Consider the following 25,504-nt stretch of genomic DNA (forward strand, 5'->3'; position numbering starts at 1 on the left):
ATGAGTCTCCATGGTCACACAAAGTATATTGTTTTACTGGCTCCCGCCTTGTGTACACACACACCTGTAGGTGTACACAGTTCCCTGGGCAAACATACACACACACACACACACACAACCTATTTTTCTTAAAGGCAGCTAATGATAAGCATTTTGCACTTTGTTCACTGCAATGCTGGGCGATCCCTGCACATAAGCCGTGCTAATGCTGGTTGTGCCACTCAGCTGTAGACTTAAAAAAAAAATCCATAATATTTACTGACAGTACAGACAGTTTATTTATATACGGTTTATATGGAGTTTTCTAGCAAATGTAGTTTAAGAGGCATACTGAAACAAAACAACATTCCTCCAGGACCAGGGAGCAACACAAAAACAGTGGAATAACACAAGGTGCATTTTCAACCTAAAAAAGTAAAAAACACGAAACTCTACAACATCACTGCTTGGAGATATTAGGAGTTTTAAAAAAGTGGACGTGGGTTCATGAATTTTTATTGCTTCATTCAAATGCATTTTGAATGCATTCAATCTTATTCAAGAGCTATGAAGCTACAACCAGCAATCTCAGGCTTAGGAAACATGAGATTGCTATCTATAATCCAAACCCGCTTTCACTCTTTCACAGCTCACTAGTCGCCATGACAGATTTCTCCCATTTTTTTGCCATGCCTGTGCTTTGCTTCTGACTACATCATTTAAACTGGTTTTCTTACTGGCAGCACTGAAAAGGTTAGTGGCAAAATGGGCCAATCCGATTATTTTTAAAAATGTTAAAAAAAACAATCATGTTTTATATGTGAATGTAAACACAATGACATTACTACACTGGAACTAGTTCCTGATCACTATCACTTAATTAGGGAGGTCTCTAAGTGACAAATATGTTGAAACATAAGACTATAAGTGCAGAAAGAAAGCTGGCACACTGAAGCACTTAAATCCTGTTAGGCTCTGTATGCACTCATTACTTTAGCTAGGCTTTGTAGATTTGAGAATTGTAAGTGTCTAATATGCCTAATAAGCATCTCTCTCTATAACACAATGATCAAACACTGTCACTGTCACACCAAAGTGACCAGTGAAATGCAGATTAGCAGGACAATTTTAGCACCACAGCGCTTTTTATCACAGCATTCAACAATCAGGAGGACTAATTCAAACAAAACAGCTTTTACATGGGGAGGTTTTTAGCACAGGTAGCATGAAGATAGATTCAATATACACAGGATGTGGTCAAAACAAACCTTACTAATATGTACAATTAAACTATCATCACAGCTGTGCACACTTAAATCTTTAATGACAGACCTGTGAGCCCCCGACATGCACAAACACCAGAATCAATATAAAATGTCAAGTTAAAACAGACTCGGGAATAAAGGCTGGAATGATGACCTGTAGTGACTTTATAAATAAGTCTTGTTTTACTCCACACCAAAACTCCAGACCTAATTCTTTTAAGGTGGAACAGTCACCACGCTGTCTGTGTTTAAGGTTTCCTTATTTGGCTTATATATTTACAATTACAGGAAAATGTCAATAGTTTGCCAAATTTTTCTTTCCAATGTCCTAATTTATTTTTGAAGTGGGTTTATAGATGAGTTTAAGAGGTGGAAGGAAACCAGAGCACCCAAAAGAAATCCATGCGGATACAAAACACACATACCAAACAGCTAAAACACGTTGACCAAAAACGTGGTAAAAAAGACTGTACCCAGGTCCCAAGTAATCATGTTGCTGTGCAGCACACAGTCTGTCTACCAGCTGTGTCACTCTGCTGCCAAATGTCATATTCATTAGTTCCATTTATAAAGTATTAATATGTAAACAGGCTCATGGTCAGGTGGCAGCATACATTTGGCCATATTTGTATTTACTGTAGCACACTTGTCTTCACAGTTGCATTACGTAGCAGATGTTGTAGTCCTGTCTGTTGTTTTTTGCACTTTGTGGTACAGTTTAGATTTGTATGGTGTTTAATGTTACACCAAATTCCTTTCATTCGAAACAGCAGCCAGTGACATTCAGCTAAAAAACAACTTATACTAAAAAATATTAACAACAAGTTATTTCTTAAATGTTAATGCTCTGTTAGCTTATCACTCGTCCTACTGCAGTGTTAATGAGCTTTATCAGAGATAGGCTAACAGCCACACTGTTCATTTCTGCCATCTGTTTTGTACCCGAACACCTCAGGCTCTTAACGTTAACGTAGGGTTTTATAGTGATTAGCATAATAATTTCACTCTCAGCAGTTATGATCACAACCTCGAGGAATTACACATTAAAACAGTCTGGCATGTGATAAACAGAGTCAAATCTGGTCTCAGTGATCTCAGCTGGAGCTAGACCAACAAAGAGCTGCAGAATGAGGACAAAACACCAGGAAGGACCTTCTAAGGATCTTTGTAAGACTTTAAATGTTCAAATAAAAATGTGTAGATTGTAAATGGGGGCAAAGCTGGTAGAATGGGTAATTTACCTTCCTGGATCAAATCCTAATTTCTGGTTAATGTCTGTAAGGAGTCTGGCATGTTCCTCCAGTGCATTTTCTTTCATGTAGTGCAGTTGCCATCAACTTGCCAAAACATACAGAGTGGAATAGCCATTCATAACTGCCCTTAGGTGTGAGTGAGTGTGTGAGTCTGTGCTTTGCATTCCCGTCTTACGCCTATTGTTTTTATGTATTGCCAAATCCACCGTGACCATGAATAAAGTGACCATTTTCAAAATCAACTATCAAGTATAGTGTTGGCCCCCACTACTGTCTACTGTTTGAATATTGAAAATGTGTCTGTATGAATTTGTGCCCCCTTAATGGTCAGGGCATTTGTGAGATCAGGAACAAAAACAGACAAAAACTGCTCCACAACTGATGTTCAGATTTCCTTCTAAAGTGGTCAGTAGTGTTGAGGTCAGGGCTTTATGCAAGCCACCAAATATCTTTCACACACATGTCTTTATTATTCTCAACATAATAACTGTTCCTTGAATTGTCAAAAAACATTTTCTGTCCATTTTTAGACTCCAATTAGCAAGCACTGTGGCTGAAACAGCTGGATTTGATAATTAGGAGTTGTGTCTAAACACATTTGGTCATATACTGTAGAGAATGACATATCATGACTAAGGATTGAGAATACAAATCCATATACGTGTACATGTAAAATCTTAATTAAAATCTCATGCATCATACAAACAGGGATTAACAATCGTCACTCCTGAAGAATGATAAAAATACACTCTCTTCATATAAATACAATGATTCACATAGATTTGATGTTTTTCTTAAATCATTACAGCAGGGTTACAGTGAATAAAACCAGCAGACAGAGTGAACAGGATGAAGATAAATAAGGTGTATTGTGACGCACTCAGTGCCCAAATTGCCAAACATTAGTCTGAAGAGCAAATTTATAAAAGCCTCTGGCCAAATACTGTGTTCATTACATCAGGATAAACAACTGCAGATGTTTTAAATAAAAAAGACTGAAGTGAGAGTAGATACGAGTCAGGCAGAGAAACCTTTTGTCTTCTTACTATAAGACAGAAATCACACGAGAAGTGTTTTGAACAAAAATCTGATTTCTCCAGAGAACACAAGTCATACAGTGCTATACAGTAATGTGAAAAAGATTTTTTACCTACACTTGAACGGGACATGCATGTCATATATAACCAAATGTTTGATATGCTGTATGATATTATTAAGTATATATGGACAAAAGCACTGGGAAAGTTTAGGGAAGACCCTTTTCTGTTCTAGCATAACTGTTCTCTTGTGCATAAAACACAGTCTGACCTCAGCTCTACTGAACAGCTTTGGAATAAACTGGAACATCATTTGAGGCTTTCTTGATCAACCTCAGTGTCCAGCAAGACAAATGCTCTTTTGACTGTTTTTCCACAGACATACTTCAAAGTCTTGTGAGAAGCCTTCTGTGAGAAGCTGTTATAGCTGAAAAAATCACACTGTGGTCACTCTATTTTAATTCCATTTGTTTTTGAAATGGCATGTCCAACAAGATTATAGTCAGGAGTTTCGGAAATATATCATTAACTTTGACCTGCACTAAAACATTTAACTGAATGGAAACATGGAAATCTACAATCTGACCTGCTGAGAGCTGGTCTGACATTGGTTATATCACCCCCTTGTTGACCTGTTAGCTGCATGATTAACTCTCCGGTTTGGATCTTCAAATCATTTAACTGCATGACAAATGAATGAGCATTTAGGTCAGTAAGTAAACCCACAGAGCAGTGGGAGTGTATTTTAGTCCACTGATAAAATGCCATGTGAGATTCATACAGCCTTTAAGTCTTTACACTGTTATACAGTGCTGTACAACAATACCTAACAATGTACAGCACTTTCTTGGCCACACCTAACAGCGTATGACGCTTTCTACACTCAAACCTTACACTTCATTAAGAACTAACAGCACAAATATTAATGTTGAAGGATATGCTGCAATTAATTCTTCTGAACAGAAAGGAAGATGTGAGATGTAGCAAATGTTTATGATGTTGCGAGTGTTAATACAGCGTCATAACAAAAGAATTTGCCTCCTTTTATATACAATTCCACACATCTCAGGTAAACATGAGTAAATGTGTTATAAAAAAAAACAGATTTCCAATTACATATTACTTTTTTTAAGTTGATTACAGTGTCTAGGAACTAGTAACTGGGGTATAGATATGGACATGATCTGTGTAACTGGGGTATAGATATGGACATGACCTCTGTCACTGGGGTATAGATATGGACATGATCTGTGTAATTGGGGTATAGATATGGACATGATCTGTGTCACTGGGGTATAGATATGGACATGATCTGTGTCACTGGGGTATAGATATGGACATGACCTGTGTCACTGGGGTATAGATATGGACATGATCTGTGTAATTGGGGTATAGATATGGACATGACCTGTGTCACTGGGGTATAGATATGGACATGACCTGTGTCACTGGGGTATAGATATGGACATGACCTGTGTCACTGGGGTATAGATATAAGGTGACACAGAGGCCAAATTCACTTTGAGAAATTCTTGGTATGAGAAAGAACATACAGTATTTCATTCACTGTCTGTTTTACTATTGCTTTATCCTATTCAGGGTGACAAGTCAAGTCAAGTCAAGTCAACTTTATTTATATAGCGCTTTTTACAATAGACATTGTCTCAAACCAACTTTACAAAATCCAGGACCAACAGATACAAAAAACCCCAGAAAAAACCCCACAGTGGGTCACCCTGGAAAGGGCAAACAGACATACACACATTTACACACACACATACATAGTTTTATGTATACTTTTAAGTATATTCAATTAACCTGACTCCATGCCTTTGTACTGTGGGACAAATCCAGAGCACACAGTCCACACAGCACACAGGGTGGAGTTTTCACGAGAACATGAAAACTCCACACAGACAGGACTCGGACTGCTCCACCTAGGAATCAAACTCAGGACCTTCTTCATGTAAGGCAACGGTGCTACCCACCGAGCCACCATGTCACCCACATACACTTCAAATAGGGGGAAAGTGTGTTGACCTCTATAATACAAGGAATGGCTATATAAATAGCTACTCAGCTCAAAATGCCCAGATCTACAGTTAGCAAAATAATGAAACAGTTTCAATCAACTGGAACTTGGATACTTGGATACAAACTTGTCTGTGGATGGGACTGTATATGACACAACCTGAACAAACACAAAACATAGTTTTTAAATAACAACCTAATAAACAAAAGATGCTATATAACACTGGCTGGTCCTATGGGGAAAAAGTCATTGGTCCTTGAGTTACTTAATCAATTAATTAACCATTTTAATTGATAACTAGATTTAATTAGACAAATTAGACTTTCTTGTTCCTAAAAGTTCCATACTAAAGCTGACAAATCTTTGGTGCTACATCAATATGGATTCCACCTACATGTGAACCTTGTATCTGTTAAAACATTCTAGTATCTATTATCAAATCTAGTATCTGTTAAAACATCTGCTTGAGGGATGGAGCTCTTCAGTGCTGTAAGGGTTGTAAGATTTTAAGAGATTTTTTATTATGTATTTATTTTCTCCTTTTCCTCCCAATCTAGTCACATTCAAATCCCAAATTGTAACTTTTTCTTTAGGAAAGACCTCCACCTTAACCAAATATCCACAGACTATCACGCACCCCCTTTGAAATGTGTGCAGTCACCTTATTTAATTGATAACTGGGTTTAATTAGACTAATTAGACTTTCTTGTTCTAAAAGTTCCATACTAAAGCTGGCAGATCTTTGGTGATACATCAGTGTGAATTCCACCTACAGTTTGTTAATATCAACAATTGTAGTTCTGCCATTGCTCCACTGTCCCAAGGCGTTCCCCAAGGCTCAGTGTTAGGTCCCCTTTTGTTTATTCTTTATATGCTCCCCCTTGGTGACATCATACGTCGGCATGGTTTACATTTCCACTGCTATGCTGATGATATTCAGCTTTACATCTCCTCCAAATCCATTAATACTGAACTTCACTCCACTCTGACAAATTGCATCACTGAAATGAAATTGTGGATGAAAGCTAATTTCCTCAAATTAAACTGTGAAAAATCAGATATGATCATCGTAGGTCCTACAACCCTGGCAAAAACCACAAAAAATTTTCAAATTACCATTGATAATGACACTTTGTCTCCGTCTTCTAACATCCGAAATCTTGGTGTAATTTTTGATAGCAACCTCTCTTTTGACCGCCATGTAAATCACATCACCAAAACTGCTTTCTTTCATCTAAAAAACATAGCACGTCTACGTCCATCACTCTCCTTTTCTGCCGCCGAAACCTTGATTCATGCTTTTATTACATCCAGAATTGATTATTGCAATAGCATCCTTTATGGTACATCTAACAAAATCCTAAAAAAACTTCAGTATATCCAGAATTCAGCTGCTCGCCTCCTTACTCATACTCGCTCCCGTGATCATATTACACCTGTTCTACAAAAACTTCATTGGCTTCCCGTTGCTCAACGCATTCAATTCAAAATTCTTCTATTCACTCACAAAGCTCTCCATAATCAGGCCCCATCCTACCTCACCGACCTGCTCCATCAGCACATTCCCTCCCGTAGCCTTCGCTCTTCTGAGGCTAACCTACTGTCCATACCCTCTAGGACCAAGCACCGGACCTGGGGTGACAGGGCCTTTTCCATAGCTGCTCCATCTTTATGGAATGCTCTCCCCAAACACCTACGAGATTGTCCTGACCTGTCCAAATTCAAGTCACTTCTCAAAACTCATCTATTCAATATGGCATTTAACTTGTAACAACACGAAATAAATGCTTTTATTTTTGCTATTCTTTTTAATAGTTTTTATACTTAGATCACGACAGAAATGTGAAGTCCTAGATCCTAAAACTTGTAAAGTTTTCAGTTTCCTGATTGCATGTAAATCTGTCCTGTTTCTGTCTAATTTTAAGAAATTGTTCTATATTTGTTGTTCTCTCTCATAATTTAGCTAATTTTTAATGAACTGTCTTATGCTGCTCTCTTTGTTTTTATCTTAATTATTCTTGATGTTGATGTACTATTTTGATTTTGTACTATGATTTGTATGGTGTATGTACGTATTTGTTTTGATTATTTGTCTTATGTAAAGCGTCTTTGAGTATCTTGAAAAGCGCTATATAAATAAAATGTATTATTATTATTATTACATGTGAACCTTGTGCTGCATTGCACCTGTTAAAACATCTGCTTGAGGGATGGAGCTCCTCAGTGCTGCTGCTGCTGTTGTCAGGAAAGGCTGTTTTTTTTCTATCCGGCTCAGCTTACATGCGTTTGGGAGCTTCAGGAAGCTCTTCTACTTCCAGTAAAAGGAAATTGCATTTTTTTTTCTTATTTAAGCGCTGCTCAGTGCGCAGACAAAACCGGTAACCGCGACAAACGCCTCATTTCAAAGATTTAACAGCACATTTCCACTACAAAAACCGGTTAATTGAAAAATAGACGTTAATAGTCGTTTTTCTTAAATAAAGAGCAAATCATTTGGCGCACAGCGTCGCTTTTTACCTAATGCGGGAGCTTCAGTGGGTCTCCCATCATTTCTCACAGCTTAGGTGAATTTAAGCAGATATAAAGCGGAACCTACCTGCTGCTGCCGCTCACTGCTGCGACTCCAGATACACTGACAGGGAACCAAGCGGCGCTGTGGAATGAAGTCTGCGGGATAACTGAGTGTTTGCGGGTGTGTACGTGTGCGCCAGTGCCACGGCTGTACCGGTTACTATTGGGCACACGGAGATCTGAGGCAACCCCCACCCGCCCCATCTGCCCACGCACAGGGGGCGTGGCCTGGAGTCCCCGTTCTGCGGACGCGCCCCCGCATGTCACGCGTTTCTGGGGATCTCCGTGACACCCAGCATCATTAAAAACAAGACTAACGCTAGTCTGGGTCATAAATACTTTTATCATTTGTGTTGGTTGGCTACAACAAAGGCGTGGCAAAAGGTGACCACTCCACTGACCACTCCAGTAGGCTGACCAAGATCTTTTGTGAATTGAGAAAACAATGCATCTATCAGGAAAGCTATCAAGCTGTTTAAGAGCTGCGTTTAAAGCTGGAGTTTCAACCTGTGCCCTACAACACAGGGAGGTGAAGTCTGAACATCATGGGCATCGAACTGGGTATTATAGTAAGGACATGTCTAAACTAGTCTCAAGGCAGTATTAAACTGACCCAACCGATATGGTAATATACAAAGTGAGGTTTTAGTCAGCTCCACAAATGGTCAAGTAGGGTTATCTTCTGGCTGGTCAGAACTGGGCATTTTTGTATTAGGTGTTTCAAATATCAGTAAAGACCATTTTCTTTAATTCTTGTAAACAGTCTGTATCATGCAATGACAGAGTAGTTTCGGACTCAGCTCCCAGGAATCAATGTAGTGGCATAAAGGTGCACAATTAATCTGTAAATAATTTAATAAACATTGGGTCACCTTATCTCTTATCTCTGTTGCCTTATAGAAAAACAGCAGATGTCGTCGTTTTCGATTCGGGTTGTGGGTGGTATGTAGAAAGCCGGTCAGTCAGATAAGTTTTGTAGAGATTTTATTTCTGTATTTATTTTCACCCTTCCAATCTAGTCACATCCAAATCCCCAACTGTAACTTTTTTCTCCAGGGAAAATTGCAACAAGAAGCTGCAGACTATAACACGCCCTCTTCGAAATGTGTGCAGTCACCTACAGCTTCTTTTTACCTGCCAGACACAGGATCTTAAAAGAGCAGTATGGTGTACAGAGAATCATACATTAATCACTCATCCCTCGTGCAGACACCTCGACCAGCCAGCAGAGGCTGAAATAGCAGCAGCAGTGTGGAACCTATTAGGCCAATCATGTCTGTGTGGGAGCCTGACTGGTAAATAGCACAGAGATTCAAACCCAGGTGCTCATTTTCATATTTTTACACTGCTTTTAGGATTAACATGGCTGCTACTGCTGTTTTTAGCTTTGTTACAATTCAGTGGGCAGTTGTTTTTTTCCGTTTATTTCTTCAGACCAAAAGAAGAAAAAAAAAACAGAAAAAAAACATTAAAGGATGAAGTAGGATATTGAAGTTTTTTGCGCAACCCTGCAGTTAAAAAAAAAAAAAAGATTTTACAACCTGTAAATTTCCAGTATTTTATTGTTGTTGTTTTTGGTTAATTATATAAAAACACATACAGACAGAAGAGAAAAACACACATCTTTATCTTCTCACACACACACACACACACACACACACACACCTTCCTACATCTACACACTCACACACACATAGACACACACCACACACATACATAGACAAAAACTCACACACCTATATCTAAACACACACTTACTAACATCTACACACTCACATAGACAGACACACACCTACAAACACACACACCCCTACATCTTTAGACACACACACCCCTACATCTTTAGACACACACACCTTCGTATCTCTACACACACACATAGACAAACACACAGACCTACATCTACACACACACCTACCTACATCACACACACAGACAGACAGACACACCTACATCTACACACACACATACAAAAACTCACGCATCTACATCTACACCTACATACATCTACACAAACACATAGACAGACAGACACACACACCTACCTACATCTACACACACACATAGACAGACACACACAGATCTACAGGGGTTGGACAAAATAACTGAAACACCTGTCATTTTAGTGTGGGAGGTTTCATGGCTAAATTGGACCAGTCTGGTGGCCAATCTTCATTAATTGCACGTTGCACCAGTAAGAGCAGAGTGTGAAGGTTCAATTAGCAGGGTAAGAGCACAGTTTTGCTCAAAATATTGCAATGCACACAACATTATGGGTGACATACCAGAGTTCAAAAGAGGACAAATTGTTGGTGCACGTCTTGCTGGCGCATCTGTGACCAAGACAGCAAGTCTTTGTGATGTATCAAGAGCCACGGTATCCAGGGTAATGTCAGCATACCACCAAGAAGGACAAACCACTTCCAACAGGATTAACTGTGGACGCAAGAGGAAGCTGTCTGAAAGGGATGTTCGGGTGCTAACCCGGATTGTATCCAAAAAACATAAAACCACGGCTGCCCAAATCACGGCAGAATTAAATGTGCACCTCAACTCTCCTGTTTCCACCAGAACTGTCCGTCGGGAGCTCCACAGGGTCAATATACACGGCCGGGCTGCTATAGCCAAACCTTTGGTCACTCGTGCCAATGCCAAACATCGGTTTCAATGGTGCAAGGAGCGCAAATCTTGGGCTGTGGACAATGTGAAACATGTATTGTTCTCTGATGAGTCCACCTTTACTGTTTTCCCCACATCTGGGAGAGTTACGGTGTGGAGAAGCCCCAAAGAAGCGTACTACCCAGACTGTTGCATGCCCAGAGTGAAGCATGGGGGTGGATCAGTGATGGTTTGGGCTGCCATATCATGGCATTCCCTTGGCCCAATACTTGTGCTAGATGGGCGCGTCACTGCCAAGGACTACCGAACCATTCTGGAGGACCATGTGCATCCAATGGCGGTGCCGTGTATCAGGATGACAATGCACCAATACACACAGCAAGACTGGTGAAAGATTGGTTTGATGAACATGAAAGTGAAGTTGAACATCTCCCATGGCCTGCACAGTCACCAGATCTAAATATTATTGAGCCACTTTGGGGTGTTTTGGAGAAGCGAGTCAGGAAACGTTTTCCTCCACCAGCATCACGTAGTGACCTGGCCACTATCCTGCAAGAAGAATGGCTTAAAATCCCTCTGACCACTGTGCAGGACTTGTATATGTCATTTCCAAGACGAATTGACGCTGTATTGGCCGCAAAAGGAGGCCCTACACCATACTAATAAATTATTGTGGTCTAAAACCAGGTGTTTCAGTTATTTTGTCCAACCCCTGTACATCTACACACTCACACACAAAAATACAGACACACGCACACACCTACATCTACACACACACGTATACAAAAACTCACATCTACACACACCTACCTACATCTACAAACACACATAGACAGACAGACACACCTACATCTACACACACACACCTACATCTACACACACAGACAGACACAGATCTACATCTACACACATATAGACAGACACAGATCTACATCTACACACACATAGACAGACACACACACCCACATCTACACACACAGATCTACATCTACATACTCACACACAAATAGACAGACACACGCTGACACTGACATCTACACACACATATACAAAACTCACACACCTACCTACGTCTACAAACACACATACAGACACACACACCTACAAACACACAACCCCTACATCCTTAGACACACACACACCTACCTACAGTACATATACACACACACATAGACAGACACACATACCCACAACTACACACACACATAGACAGACACACACACCTACATCTACACACACCTACCTACATCTACACACACACATAGACTGACAGACATACCTACATCTACACACACACCTACCTACAGCTACACACATAGACAGACACACACACACCTACAGCTACACACACTTTCCTATATCTACACACACATAGACAGACAGACACACACACCTACAGCTACACACACTTTCCTATATCTACACACACATAGACAGACAGACACACCTTCATCTACACACACACCTACCTACTTATACACACAGACAGACACACACACCTACATCTACACACACACATAGACAGACACACACACACACACACACCTACATCTACACACACCTTCCTACATCTACACACACACACACACACACACACACATTTTTCCTTGTGTCATTAGGTCTCCATCTGCTGTCCGGTTTCCAGAATTACATCTTGTTACTGGCAAATTCAGTTTGCTGCTACTTCAGAGCTTTATACATTTTTGTATATCAGTATTTAAAAATAGTGTATTTATAACAGTTTGTCTCTATCTACATAGCTGTGCAATTCTGTATGTGTGTTACTGATACAGAATATAATCATGTAGGATGTGTGGTATGTAAAGCACTCTGGCACTGCTCAGTCTTTTTTGGCCCAAGGTACGACGAATACACAACCTGCTGAGCTGTGACAGGGAGTCTGGACCTAAAGCAGAGGATGCAGACAATGTGTTAGAGTGATTATAGCATTGCTGGGGACCAATGCATATTTTTAGCAAGTGTGTATTCAGTTACCCGCTGTCTGTAGTAAATGTTGGATGTTCTTATCTGTAGCCAGGTCCAGGGGTGTCTTCCCTTCTGAGTTCCTGCATGTCCCATCAGCCCCATGCTCCAGCAACAAAGCCACCTCCTTTTCTCCACCAGCTCGAACTGCAGCATGCAGCGGTGTGTCGAGGCCATGGCCACAATGTACATCAGCACCTGTGCAATCAAGATAAAAATTTAACCCTTTAAATAAATTAATGGAAGGCCTTGTTATGTTATAGAGATAATCTCCACAGAGATTTAAGATTGACAATCAATATTTTTCTATAGTATAGACAGACTTGTCTGCGATGTTTCTGTGTGTGTGCAGTAATTGTTACCTTTTATTTTAAAGCTTTTTCTGTGTGTGCAAGTGATAGTGTGTATACTAACCTAATATAAGAAGTCTCTGTACACACTCTGTTCTTCTGGCTTCACATGCGCAGTACAGTGGTGTCCCTGATTTCACTGTCTCCATATTAGCATCTGCATCATGAGAAATCAGCAGCTCCACACATGCCGTGTAACCTGAAACATAATCAAACATATTAATTAGCATAGATATTACCTTACATATTTATTACCTAACATATTTTGTATCAAAAGCATGTTTTCCACATGCATTGTGCATTTATAGAGATAGTGATATTGGAAGCTATTCATATAATGTGTACAGTGCTACATTTTTCCAAATTGTTTGCAAGAAATGTTATTTTTTATTATCTATTATGACTAAGGAGGACATTTCTGATGCTCCTCCTTCTTTACAATTTATATTTTAGGGTATCAGGTTGCCCTACTTTGCTGGAAACCACAGACAAACAATTTGACTAAATTTAAAAATGTGAATTTTGACTGTATTTAAACAATTTTGCAAATATGAAAGGGCATTTTCCTATCTAAGTGTATAAAGCTGGGAGAGACAGATCCAAAAGAAAGCAAAAGGCAGCTCTGCAAAGTACTAAATCAAGGGACTGATCACTTTTCCAACCCGGTTATTCTAGTGTTTTAATTTTTTTTTAAATGTTGTAAAGCAGAATGTGTAAATAAGCCTGAAAAATGTTTTTGTAAGTTTTGATTTCAGGCTGAAATCAAAGACAAAAGTGACTATTTAAAAGTAGATATAAAGATTTTATAGAGGCACTGAATGCTTAAACACACCTTTCTTTGCTGCTTCGTGGATAGGTGAGTTGTGCAGGTGAGCTGGATGGTGAACAGAACTATACTTCAGTAAAAGTTGAAGAAGGGCCGGGTTTCCACTGCAGCAGGCATTATACAGAGGCGTTGCTCCATAAAGAGCTACTGCATTCGCCTGAGGAGGCAAACATGAGAATAATTAGAGATACACACACACACACACACAATAGTGACCAAAAAAATACGTAAGAATTTAAGAGTTTAAAGTTCCGGACACATACGTTAGCTCCATGTTCCAGCAGGAGTTTAGCACAGGCAAAATGCCCTCCGAGACAAGCCTCATGTAATGGAGTGATGCCATCCAGTGTGGCCACATCAACATGCAGTCCCTGTTTAAACACAAGTGTAGAGCAACTCTTTACATTTGCAACCCATACATACATGCACACATACATTATGGACATGATGACATGATATATATATAAAACATATACAGGATTTAGTCAAATTATTTACAATTTAATCTTTAAGGCCAATAGGATGTGGACCCACCTTCTAATTATTGAGTTCAGGTGTTTCAGCCACACCAAATTCTAATATTTTAATAAAATCTATAATGTAAAACAAACTATTAAGTTTGTTAATGTTTAATGACTGTTTAATGACTACAACCTTCATCTGATATGATCAGCACAGCTCACCTGCTCTCTTTAATTTACAGTAGTTACCCAGATCGAGTGGGTACCTGACTTTTAATTCATTTTGCATAAAATTGTTTACCTCATATGATAAAGTGATACAATTGCCAGACTTTCAGTATTAAAGCACCAACTACAATTAATATGCTCTTATCAATAAGCAGGGCTTTGTGGTCCTCTGTAGGGGCTAAAAGAAGTAATTACCTCATTGTTAAATTGCTCTGAAGCAAGAAAAAAAAAAACCTTGTCTAGATAGCTGAATGACAGACGTGTGTTTGCAGGAGACTTGCTGTTTTAACACCTGTTGACACTGACTTCACCGCCTTGTTCTTCAGGGTCCCAGACACCAGTGTTGTGTGGGTAAAATTAAATTACATTAAAACTAACCAAGTTAGTTAACCAAATAATCAAAGAAAGAGGCGAGTTGTACCCCCAACACTAGACAGTAACTAAAAATGTAAAAACTGTTGTCTTTAATATGTTCTGTCTTTAAGACCCCAAACAACGTGTATAAATTAGGAGCTGTTTTGAACACAATATCAATATAAATTTTATTTTAATATAAAGTTTATTTACAGTTTGCATACAAATAGGAAATATATTATATATTTGTTTTGGTTTTTGGTTAGAAAAAGAAGGTGCAACTGTTTTATCTGGAACTTTTTTCCTGTAGCTCACTGGCATGTGTTACTGTACAAAAATTTGTGATTTCTTTACTTGGTATTTAGTGATTTGATAATCAAATCCTAATTAAAAGTTTACATATAAATGTCCTTACCTGAAGGAGGAGTCTCTTTAGTGGTAGCAGTCGACCCTCCAAAGCAGCATCATGGAGAGGAGTTCTGTCTACCCAAGTACCTGGAACATCATTCATTAATTCATTATTTTATTTTTTAAGTGAACAGAGTAAATTTTTTTTTCATCAAACACTTTATCGTAAGGCCATTTCAACTAACAGTTTTTACTTTCTGATATCAATAGAAATTACAGAAGAGAAATAAGAAATTAAGGCAAGACCTGTAAAACTAACAATTATTTCAAATAGAACTGCTTGTATGCTGACCAGGGGTTTAGAGGCTACCAAACAAGAAATTTGCTCCTACTTCATTATATCACCTTAAAGCAAAACTTTAAATCTCAAACAAGGAATTTTAAAGCCATAATAATTACTCATAAGCTAGTAGAAGACCATGCCAACACAACACCTTACATCAAATTAACAATGTAAGTTGCTATATGCACTTTTTCTTTTATTAGAATAGCAACATAGAAAAAGAAAAATGTTGACCCTATTGTATGTTAACTGTTCACTTGTAACTGTACATGACTAGAAAAATGTACCCAACTGACCAACCTGACAAATTAGTTTTTTAATTTTACCCTGAAACAAAGACACTATATTTATAAAGAAAAGGAAGTAAAACTTCTGGAAGAGACTTTAAGAAAAAACCCACCTGCCATAAGTGTGTTACACACTCGCCCTCCATATACACTGCAGCTCTGCAGCCAGGGTTCCCTCCAAACACACACCTCATCATGGACAGCAGTCATCCTTCCAACTTCAGACAATCTTGTGTGCTGCAGAAACAAAGGTTCAGGTGTGCAGTGCAGTGGGATTGCAGTGGGGCTGCATTATATGGCCTTCAGAAAATCCAACACTCCCTCTGAGAAACTGAACCTCCCACCAGTTATCATGCAGATATCCACACATTAACCTCCCCTTCTAAAAAGTGCAGATTCTCTACATAACAAAAGGACATGGGATTCCTGAAACAGACAAGTTTCTTTTTTGAAAATAATCCTTTTTAAAGTATTTCCAGTGTTGTGCTTTACTGGTGTTCTTTTATGTTTATACATAGCAGCTACTTTTAAAAAAATAGAAACAACAACCTCACTCTTGCAATCCTGAAGTAAAGTTCACACATAGAAGCCAGATTTTTACACACAACCAAGACTCCACATTTAGAGACCCTAAAGCAAATCTTTTAGCTTTTGAAGTTTAGACAGAGATGCTAAGTTTTACTCCAACAAGCTGATTTTGCCATTTTTATGGATTTGCAATAGTTTCTGTTCTGTAACTTTTTGGACATAACTTTTCACATGCTTTATAACACACTCTAGTGAGGGAGTACAAACCTGTTCTCAACTATGTTTGTTTTTTATTTAATAAAGTTCCAATGCATATTTACTTTCTTTAATTACATTGCGGTCAAGTGGCACAGCAGTAAAACAAGCTATCCCACGATCACCGAGATCTGGGGTTTGAATCTCAGCTGTGCTATCAGCCAGTGGGCTGGCTAGGTTAGAGAGGTGGCCAAACAGCCTAGCTATTAAAGGGTGCACTTTTCAGTGCACTCTCAGTGCTGGTCCCAAACTTAATAAAAATAAGAATGGTTGTGTCAGGAAGGGCATGTAAAAAATCTGAATTTTTATGTTGTGTGTAAATATGTACAAAACGGTGTATTTATATTCATACATTAAGAAAAAAAAAAATAGATCTAATTATTATAGGCTACATAAAATAAAAGAAATAAAATGTTTTCAACTAAATTGCACCTGGTGGATTTTACACAATGTAAGTTCTTAAAGTTCTAAAATAATGATAATGAATTTAAAGAAGAGGCCAGCAGAAGAGTTTCAGGATAACCTGGAATCAGCAGGTAAAACTGTTATGCAGTGACTAATGAGAATCTATAGTTTCAACACCAAACAAGAAACTCTTCTGCTAATAAAAGAAGCACAGAGATGCATGTTTTAAATTGTGTAAGATTTATTCTTTGCAGATTTTGCAGACAAAAACAATTCCAAACATGAAGCAAAATACAAGAACATTTACTAAAAAAGGTGAAGGTGCTTGCATAACCTAACCAATCTCCCCAATTGTAAATCAGAAAAACACATAGGTTGGGTGATTGTAAAGAATGTGACAATAGAAAAAGGTCAAAACTAAATCACAATGCTACAAAAGCATTATTTCCTACTACATCTACTCTAAACATGAAGTACATTTAAACCTACTCAGTCTTTTTATTAACTTACACAATATAAAAGTGATTTGTCTACAATTAATGTGCAAATAAAAATGTGTTGATACAAGTATGACTTTGTGTTATTTTGTTCCTGCACAAACAGTTCACAAATACAAACTAAACACAACTGAAAAATAATTGTTCAGTGGGATGAAAATGTCTCTTTTTACCAAGCAAAATAAAATAAGTTCACTTAAATACAACAGAGACATTTTCAGGATGTTTATGATAAACTTGGTCATTTACATGTCTTTACATTATTTACATAAGCATTTAAGGTTCTGCCTACACTATGCAGGAATGAGACCGGATCCTCCAGCTGTACAGCAAGTCTTTGTTTGTGTGAAGGCCGTCAGACAAGGTGAGAACAGTGTGTTAATGAGGCTCCTGGGTTCAGCCTTGAAAGGAGAATGTCTGTGTTATCAGTATTATGAAAGTTCCTAAAGTCAGATTCCTTCCTGCCCTAATCTTTTCCTCTAGCAAACTAAATTTAATAATATTACAGCTAACATCAACAAACCAAATTCCAAAAAACAGTAAAATGCTAATAAAAACACAAACCAGTGAGTTATAAAAAAAAACACTTGAGATAATCAACTTTATTGTTTTTGTAAATATAAACAAGTTATTTATTTTATGGCTACAAAACATTCCAAATAACTTTTCAAACATTGCATTGGTTTGTTTGTTTGTTTATCAGGATTTTTCACACTCTGGCTACATTCATGACAGGAAACGGCAGTCACTCATTACACAAGGTTCATCAGTTCACAAGGTTATATTGAACACAGTCATGGACAATTTTGCATCTCCAATTCACCTCACTTGCACGTCTTTGGACTGTGGGAGGAAACCGGAGCACTCGGAGGAAACCCACGCACACACGGGGAGAACATGCAAACTCCACACGGAAAGGACCCAGACCGCCCCACCTAGGGATCGAAACCAGGACCTTCTTGCTGCGAGTCGACAGTGCTACCAACTTAGCCACAAACATTGCATTGGTAAGAATCATGATGGTCCATTTAGCTCATGTTCATTACAGAAGCATGGCAGTTTTAGAAGAATGCCTTTATTCTTCATATACACATATACGCATGTACAGTACAAACAAGATGGGGTCAGAGTGCAGGGTCAGCCATTGTATGGCACCCCTGGAGCAGACAGGATTAAGGGCCTTGCTCAAGCGCCCAACAGTGGCTGCATAGAAGCGCCTGGATTTGAACCGACAATCTTCCGATTGATAGCCCAAAGCTCTACCCACTAGGCTACCACTGTCCATCTAGAGGGTCACAAGCTTTTAATATTGGTTGTTAGTCTGACTTGTTATACACAGAGACTCTTTTAATAATTTTATATATATCAATGCAGGTTGTAAAAAACATTATTTAAAACCGATTATTTAAAAACCGAAGGGGCAGCACAGTGGGTAGCACCGTCGCCTCACAGCAAGAAGGTACTGGGTTGATTTCCAAATGGACTGGTACGGGTTCTTTCTGTGCGGAGTTTGCATGTTCTCCCTGTGTTTGTGTGGGTTTCCTCCACAGTCCAGCGACATGAAGTCAGGTTAATTAGAGATACAAAATTGCTAAGTGTGTCTGTATGTGTTTGCCCTGTCATGGACTGGTGACCTGTCCGGGACAGGATCAAGTGGTGGTGAAACAAACAATAAATGAATGAATAAATGACAAAAAAAGAGGTAAAAAATTCCAGAGAAAGATTAAAATCATGGCTCTATTTTAACAGTGTCTTGTGTCTGCATCTGCAAGTAATTCTTTATTTATTTCTTTACTTTCCTTCTTCCTAAAGCTCTCTGCCCATAACGGCCATCTGGGCCTGAACTGTCCACGGCAATGTCGATGAGGTTGTCGGGACGGAGCCATTGCAGAAAGAGCAGGAAGAGAAAGTTGATTACAGCCATGAAGGAGAAGGTGTGACCAGCAACAGGACCACAATGAGAGCACAGCCTCTGCAGCCGAGCAGGCAATAACAAGACAGGCTGTCTGCATGCATAGTGATACACCTACAAACACACAACAAATTGTCAACAAGGTGCAGAGCTGCAATAGTGAAAAACTCTTTAAACAGACATTCTTACTCATGACAGTCTGTCTACTCAAACAACATTCTTTGTTTTCATGAGGACTTTCTCACACTTCATTAAATATGACTTAATCCTACACACACCTTTTCTGTTCGTTCAGCAACGTTTCTCCAGGTGTAGAGATCTCGGACCTGGCGGTGGATGGCCGCTGGAGATGGCACTTTCCCTGCACGTTGCCGGGAAATGACCTTTTCCAGGCCTGCACAGAGCGAGCTGACCGTTGGCTCACAAAGAGTAACCAAGTCATCAGGTAGAACCTCGGGTATACCGCCAACACGAGTGCTCACCACCTACACATTAAAACATTAAAGAGACCACAGCATCTTCATTGTCTATTGCACCAGACCAGTACTTACTTGTATGTGATTTATATGACAATATTTTCCACTTTTCAAAAAATAAAGGTATAGCACATTATGATATAATAACTAGTTGTCCGAGTTGTCTGGTGCCACCCAGAAACGCTGGGCGCAAGGCAGGAAAACACCCAAGAGACGGCACTAATCTACTGTAATGCAACAGATAAATATCAATGCAATAAACTGCACGAACAAATGGTCTATTAGTTTCATAACATTTAACACACTATTGCAAAGAATGAAGTAATTACTAGTACATATTCCATAATATTATTATAAGATTGAGAAAATCTCTGTGTATAAAGGGAAGGCTGAGAACAAGTATTGAAAACTCTTTGACGGCTTAGACGGCACTGTATTAAACGTTTTCTGTTTTGGGAATACTCCAAACTCACTGTAATCGCTGCATCTACAAATGCATGTTAAGACTCCACCATGCAAACTGGCCATTTATCAACAACACCCAGAGCCGCAGCGGCAAAGTAACAGTATGCTGCAAAGCGGTTTTGCCACATATGTGAATGCAGTTATAAATCAGGTGAATCATGTGGATGCAGTTATAAAGCACAGGTAAAGTAACAGGTAAAGGCTACAGGTGTGACTAATGCAAATCCAGTAATGGTTATACTGGGAATGCTAGCAAACACACACCTGTAGGCCACAGCTGGCTCCCTCCACTATGGCCATGCAAAAGGCTTCTGTTAACGATGTGTTGAGGAAGATATGACCCTGCACCAACACGTCCCTTACATCCTTATGATCCAGAGCTCCCAACAGACGCACCCTACACACACACAGTTTAGAGAAAGCTTTAACCCTTTCATGCATGGTGGTCACTACAGTGGACAGCTATTTAAAAGTCATTATTTTCTATGTGCGTAGGTTTTACTGTTATTGATGCATCACAGCCAGTTAAAGGGACACTAGCAAACAACCCAGTGGGGCGCCACCATGTGGCCAATAATTGTAAGTGCAACAAATCATATGTTAAACCAAAATAGCTGACGGAATGTCAGAAACTCCATCTGCTGCAGAGAAGTTCTTCCACTAAAAGGCATCCTTGCTGGTAAACAAAATTTGAGCACAAAAAGCAACATCTAAGAAGCAATAAAATAATTGCGTTGTTCAAATATTTATTTTTTAAAGCAGTAAATTACAATTAACCACATGTCCACTACAATGGATATCATGCATTCTGGGGATATTTCAACTACCATACATATTTTATTCTTAACTCATATTATGGTGAAAATACAACTCAAGTCAGATTTTTTTGTAAACCACACTATTTTTAATAGTATTAAATTATTATTTTTAATTTTGTGTCTCTGATTATATACAGAAGAGAATTACAAGGTGTTCTTTGTACCATGAGATCATCAGCCTGGAAACTACTGGCCTCAGCTCAAGGAAGCAAAAAAATGCACACAGATGCCAGTACATCTGCATGAAATGTTTTGTGCCTTTGTGCCCTGGCTGCTTTGCTAACATATCGTAAATATATTTGACATACAAACCAATTCATTTTTTTTAATGTTTTTACAAGGCATTGGACTGTTCATGTTTTTTCATGGTCAGTCCAGTACATGTTAAAACATGGAAGCATTTGTTGTACATCATTAAAAGTTTATATTTTACTTCTAAATTTATTCATTTATATAAAAAGATATTGTTCTATTCATTGGGCTGTTAATGAAATATCACTCTCAGTGAAACTCAAATGCATGCTGTCCACCTGAGTGGACACATGAATAACTCGTAATTAATTACATTAAAAAAGAAAAAAGAAAAAAACAATTCAATAGTTTTATTAGCCTGAAAGGAAAATTAAACCATTTTGGAAAAAAAATCTTGATTCATATTGTTATAATTCATGCATGAAAGGGTTAAAATATACAAGACAAAAACAAACAAACAAAAAAAAATAAAGGAAAGTTATCCAGAGCAAAAAAGAGAAATGTAAATCATACTTTGTCAATTAACAAAATTTAAGTCAGAAACACTGTTACTACCAGCCCTGCTTAATGTAAACATCATCTAAACATCACTTAAATATAAACTTTCCATTAAAGTAATATAGGACATAAGCTCTCAACATGCAGTACAACTTGCTGGAAGAGGAACATCCCAGGTGGGGGTCAAAAAGTATTCATCTTCATTAATGTATTAATGGTTATTCATCATATACTTTATTATTTTAAAAAATGTAGGCTCATTCCTAATTTGTTGTCAAAATGCAAAAAGTTTGGACAGGGCCAAAATATGACCACAGTGTTAAATGTTTATAAAAATGCCCTTGTGCAAACTTTATTTTTCACTGCTGCCTGTTTCTATTCACATATTTTCTACTGTCCAACTTTGGAATTGTGGTTGTACTTTTGGCCCTGTTGTGTGTTTAGAAAATCTGTCATGGCATGATTTTGCTGCTTAATGGCAGTGTGTCTGGACTGAAACTTCCAGTACTACTTCTCTTCAAGTTTCCACCTCCAAAACAGATAGGAAGCATGTGATCAAAGCAGAACCAAAACAACTGATCCACTTACCTGTCATGAAGCTGATACTTCTCTCTAACCTCCTCCAAAACTATTCTCTTGGGACCTTCCCCACCAATTAAAAAGCAGAGATCCTGCTGCCTGGCACATAACTCCGGAATGATTCCACTCAGCAGGTCGATTCCTGAACATCAGCAACAAGCCAATCAAACACTAAACACACAGCAAAACCATAAAATCTCATTACAAACAGAGACCAGGTTTCCCCTTACCTTTCCTGTACACCAGTCGGCTCACTACAACTATGGTGATCTTGCTGTTGTCACGACGACTGGGGTCAGGTGTGAAGTCTGTGGGATCGACAGCGTTTGGAATGACGGAGACGATGTCGGGGTCAAGCGCCGCCCTGAGCACAGTGTTCTCCTTGCTGGTGTATGATACACACACAATGTGGTTGGTGTCACACAGAGACACAGTGAGCAGCTTATTTGTCAAGACGGAGCTGACATCAGCAAATCCGAAGAGCGAGTGGTCCGTGAATACAGTGTTGAGACCCATGGTCTTGGCGTGGAACAGGGCGTCGTGTGCCATAGACGAGAAGGAGCTGTGGGCGTGCACCACAGTGACACGCTCACGAACAAACACACACCTGAGCAGTGGTAGGCTGTGGAAGCAGGTGGTGGCTGTGGACTGGTTATACATCACCTAAAAAGAGGGAAAGTATCTACAGTTAGCAAATGCTGACCAGGAGCCTGGGTGGGGTGGAGGTGGATGACCGAGTTAAGACTCTCACACATTTTCCAATACATAAGGTTTTACATCAAACTGCACTGAGAATTCTCCATTATTGTAATAATTATATTCTCAGTAAAAAGGGTAAATAAAACCTTGTTTTTGATTAAGTTGATAAAATCTGATTTGTATTTTTATGAGTAAGCTTATTTTAAAATAAAACCTCTGCCTTTACATAATAAAACTGTAATAACTAAGACAACAAATCAAAAAAGCAGGTGATCTTTGAATACAGTGTTGAGGCCCATGACATTGGTACATAATGCCCAACAGTGACATTTGGGAGTAAGGTTTGAACCTCAATGGTCTAATCAACAGTTCAGGACCTTAACCATTAAGCCACCATGGTTAATTATGAATAATAATAACAATATTAAACAGCATAATTCTTTTCAGAGAGATGGTTACCCGGTAAACATTTTTACCAACAGATACAGCTCCGCTGACATCAATAAAGACTTGATCAGTTTTATTTAAGGATTTGTATACATTAAGTCAGTGATTTCATTTTTAAATGACTTATTTACATACCTGAAGTGGAAGGTAATAGACCTTTAGCCCGTTGGTGAGGTAGCGCACTCCACGCCGGTCCCCGTAGGCATGTGTAGCTATCACCACTTTGTGACCCTTTTCTATGAGGCACTGTGAGAGCTGGTAGATGTGACTCTCCACGCCACCCATGTTAGGGTAGAAGAAGTCAGACACCATGCAGATGCTGTGCTTTTTATGACTGGGAGTGCTAAAGGAGTGTGCATCTTTAGGGAGTGCTGTGGAGAAGTGTGCATGTTGATGGAGTGCTGCAGAAGTGTGTGCATTTGGATTATAGGTCTGTGCTTTAGATGGACAAGGAACATGGGACCGGCCACCACCTTTTTTTCTCTGGCCCATGTTTAGGTCATCACACCTTTAAGAAAAATGTTTAAAAAGATTAACAGTCACACAGAGTCAGGCAACCAACACAGAACTTAGTCATATGTGGCCTAAACCAGGAGAAGGAGCAAATAAATACTCTTAATTACAGTTCCAGAATGATCTAAAAGCATTTCAGTGGCACAAAGAACAGGATGTCTTAACAGCAACATGGAAAAAACAGTGGAACTGATTTTACATTTTCGTCATTTAGCAGACGCTTTTATCCAAAGCGACAGTTTACAATCTAAGCAATTGAGGGTTAAGGGCCTTGCTCAAGGGTCCAAGAGTGGCAACCTGGTAGTGGTGGGGTTTGAACCAGCAACCTTCTGATTACTAGTCCAGTAACTTAACCACTGAGCAACAACTGCACAATTCTAAAGAATCTGGGACAGGTGTTGAATTATCAGAACCCTGGAGATTTGTTGCACTGACACACACATGCTAACTAATAAAAACATTTAGATTCATTAAGTGAACGGAACACTGTGACCACGTAGCCAGTATCATATTGAAGATTAATCTCTGTACACAAACCAGTTCTTCAGCAATCACTTGTTTCAAAAGCATTAGTGAGGATAAAAGCATATAGATTATTTACCTAATGTCACATTCTGGTTGCTTTAAAACGAATAAATCTCTCTACACACATCTGAAAAAATACTTCATACTGTCGAGCTGATAAATACTCGATAATTACTGTTCAGTATCAGATACAATACTCACAGACACTGAACCATTACACCTCTACACTTCCACTACAGTTCCGTCATTCAACACCTGAATCCAAACGGGCTCTGTTCTATTAACAAAGTGCACTACAGAGGCTGTACACTACACCGAATGTATAAACTATTAATTTGCACCCTATCTAGTGCACTTAGACCTCGAATACGATTTGAGATGGTTGTCGCGCTGCTTCTCTAAATCAAGACCGATCCTCAGTGTTTAGTGCACCACACTGCCCCCCACTGGAGCTTGTATAATCCAGCGTGTTGTCAGCATGAATCAGAACTACGACGGCGCGTTCAACCACTGTGAATTCGATTTTGAGAAAAATGTCGAAATATTATGGTCATAGCAACCTCCTTATTTTAAAATGAGGCACGTTAAGAATTCAGAACAGTTATTGGTATAAGAACTGCGATTATTCAGAAGAGAGATCCAGGCAGACTTTGAGGAAACATTTGTTGAAGCAGAACTTGCAGCTTTTACTAAACATGC

At 38.9% G+C, this 25,504-nt stretch overlaps 2 protein-coding genes across 2 annotated transcripts; both read right to left on the reverse strand.

Annotated features, from left to right (window-relative positions):
- Positions 1-12,506: 12,506 nt before the first annotated feature.
- asb11 (ankyrin repeat and SOCS box containing 11) lies at positions 12,507-16,146 on the reverse strand. Its single transcript, XM_063005975.1, has 7 exons — positions 16,050-16,146; positions 15,374-15,453; positions 14,179-14,286; positions 13,922-14,072; positions 13,154-13,288; positions 12,752-12,937; positions 12,507-12,662 (listed from the first exon to the last, which is right to left on the reverse strand). Exons 1-7 carry the CDS (start codon positions 16,144-16,146, stop codon positions 12,538-12,540), a joined length of 882 nt encoding a protein of 293 aa, XP_062862045.1. The 3' UTR covers positions 12,507-12,537.
- A 1,201-nt stretch (positions 16,147-17,347) lies between these two features.
- piga (phosphatidylinositol glycan anchor biosynthesis, class A) lies at positions 17,348-25,078 on the reverse strand. Its single transcript, XM_063005970.1, has 7 exons — positions 24,882-25,078; positions 23,903-24,275; positions 22,852-23,284; positions 22,631-22,763; positions 20,739-20,871; positions 19,812-20,018; positions 17,348-19,647 (listed from the first exon to the last, which is right to left on the reverse strand). The coding sequence occupies exons 2-7, from the start codon at positions 24,257-24,259 to the stop codon at positions 19,405-19,407; spliced, it is 1,506 nt and encodes a 501-aa protein (XP_062862040.1). The 5' UTR covers positions 24,260-24,275; positions 24,882-25,078; the 3' UTR covers positions 17,348-19,404.
- Positions 25,079-25,504: the final 426 nt, after the last annotated feature.

This window comes from Trichomycterus rosablanca, chromosome 12 (genome assembly GCF_030014385.1).
Source record: "Trichomycterus rosablanca isolate fTriRos1 chromosome 12, fTriRos1.hap1, whole genome shotgun sequence".
NCBI lineage: Eukaryota > Metazoa > Chordata > Actinopteri > Siluriformes > Trichomycteridae > Trichomycterus > Trichomycterus rosablanca.

What these genes read in the sequence shown, in the direction of transcription:
- asb11 (XM_063005975.1), bottom strand. Translation starts at nt 16,146, where the DNA reads ATGACTGCTGTCCATGATGAGGTGTGTGTTTGGAGGGAACCCTGGCTG. An exon ending in GTGTAACACACTTATGGCAG is followed by an intron (nt 15,454 to 16,049) that starts GTGGGTTTTTTC and finishes ATGATGTTCCAG; the next exon opens with GTACTTGGGTAGACAGAACT. An exon ending in ACATTTACTACAGACAGCGG is followed by an intron (nt 12,663 to 12,751) that starts GTAACTGAATAC and finishes CCTCTGCTTTAG; the next exon opens with GTCCAGACTCCCTGTCACAG.
- piga (XM_063005970.1), bottom strand. Translation starts at nt 24,259, where the DNA reads ATGGGCCAGAGAAAAAAAGGTGGTGGCCGGTCCCATGTTCCTTGTCCA. An exon ending in CCGACTGGTGTACAGGAAAG is followed by an intron (nt 22,764 to 22,851) that starts GTAAGGGGAAAC and finishes GCTGATGTTCAG; the next exon opens with GAATCGACCTGCTGAGTGGA. An exon ending in AAGTATCAGCTTCATGACAG is followed by an intron (nt 20,872 to 22,630) that starts GTAAGTGGATCA and finishes GTGTGTGTGTAG; the next exon opens with GGTGCGTCTGTTGGGAGCTC.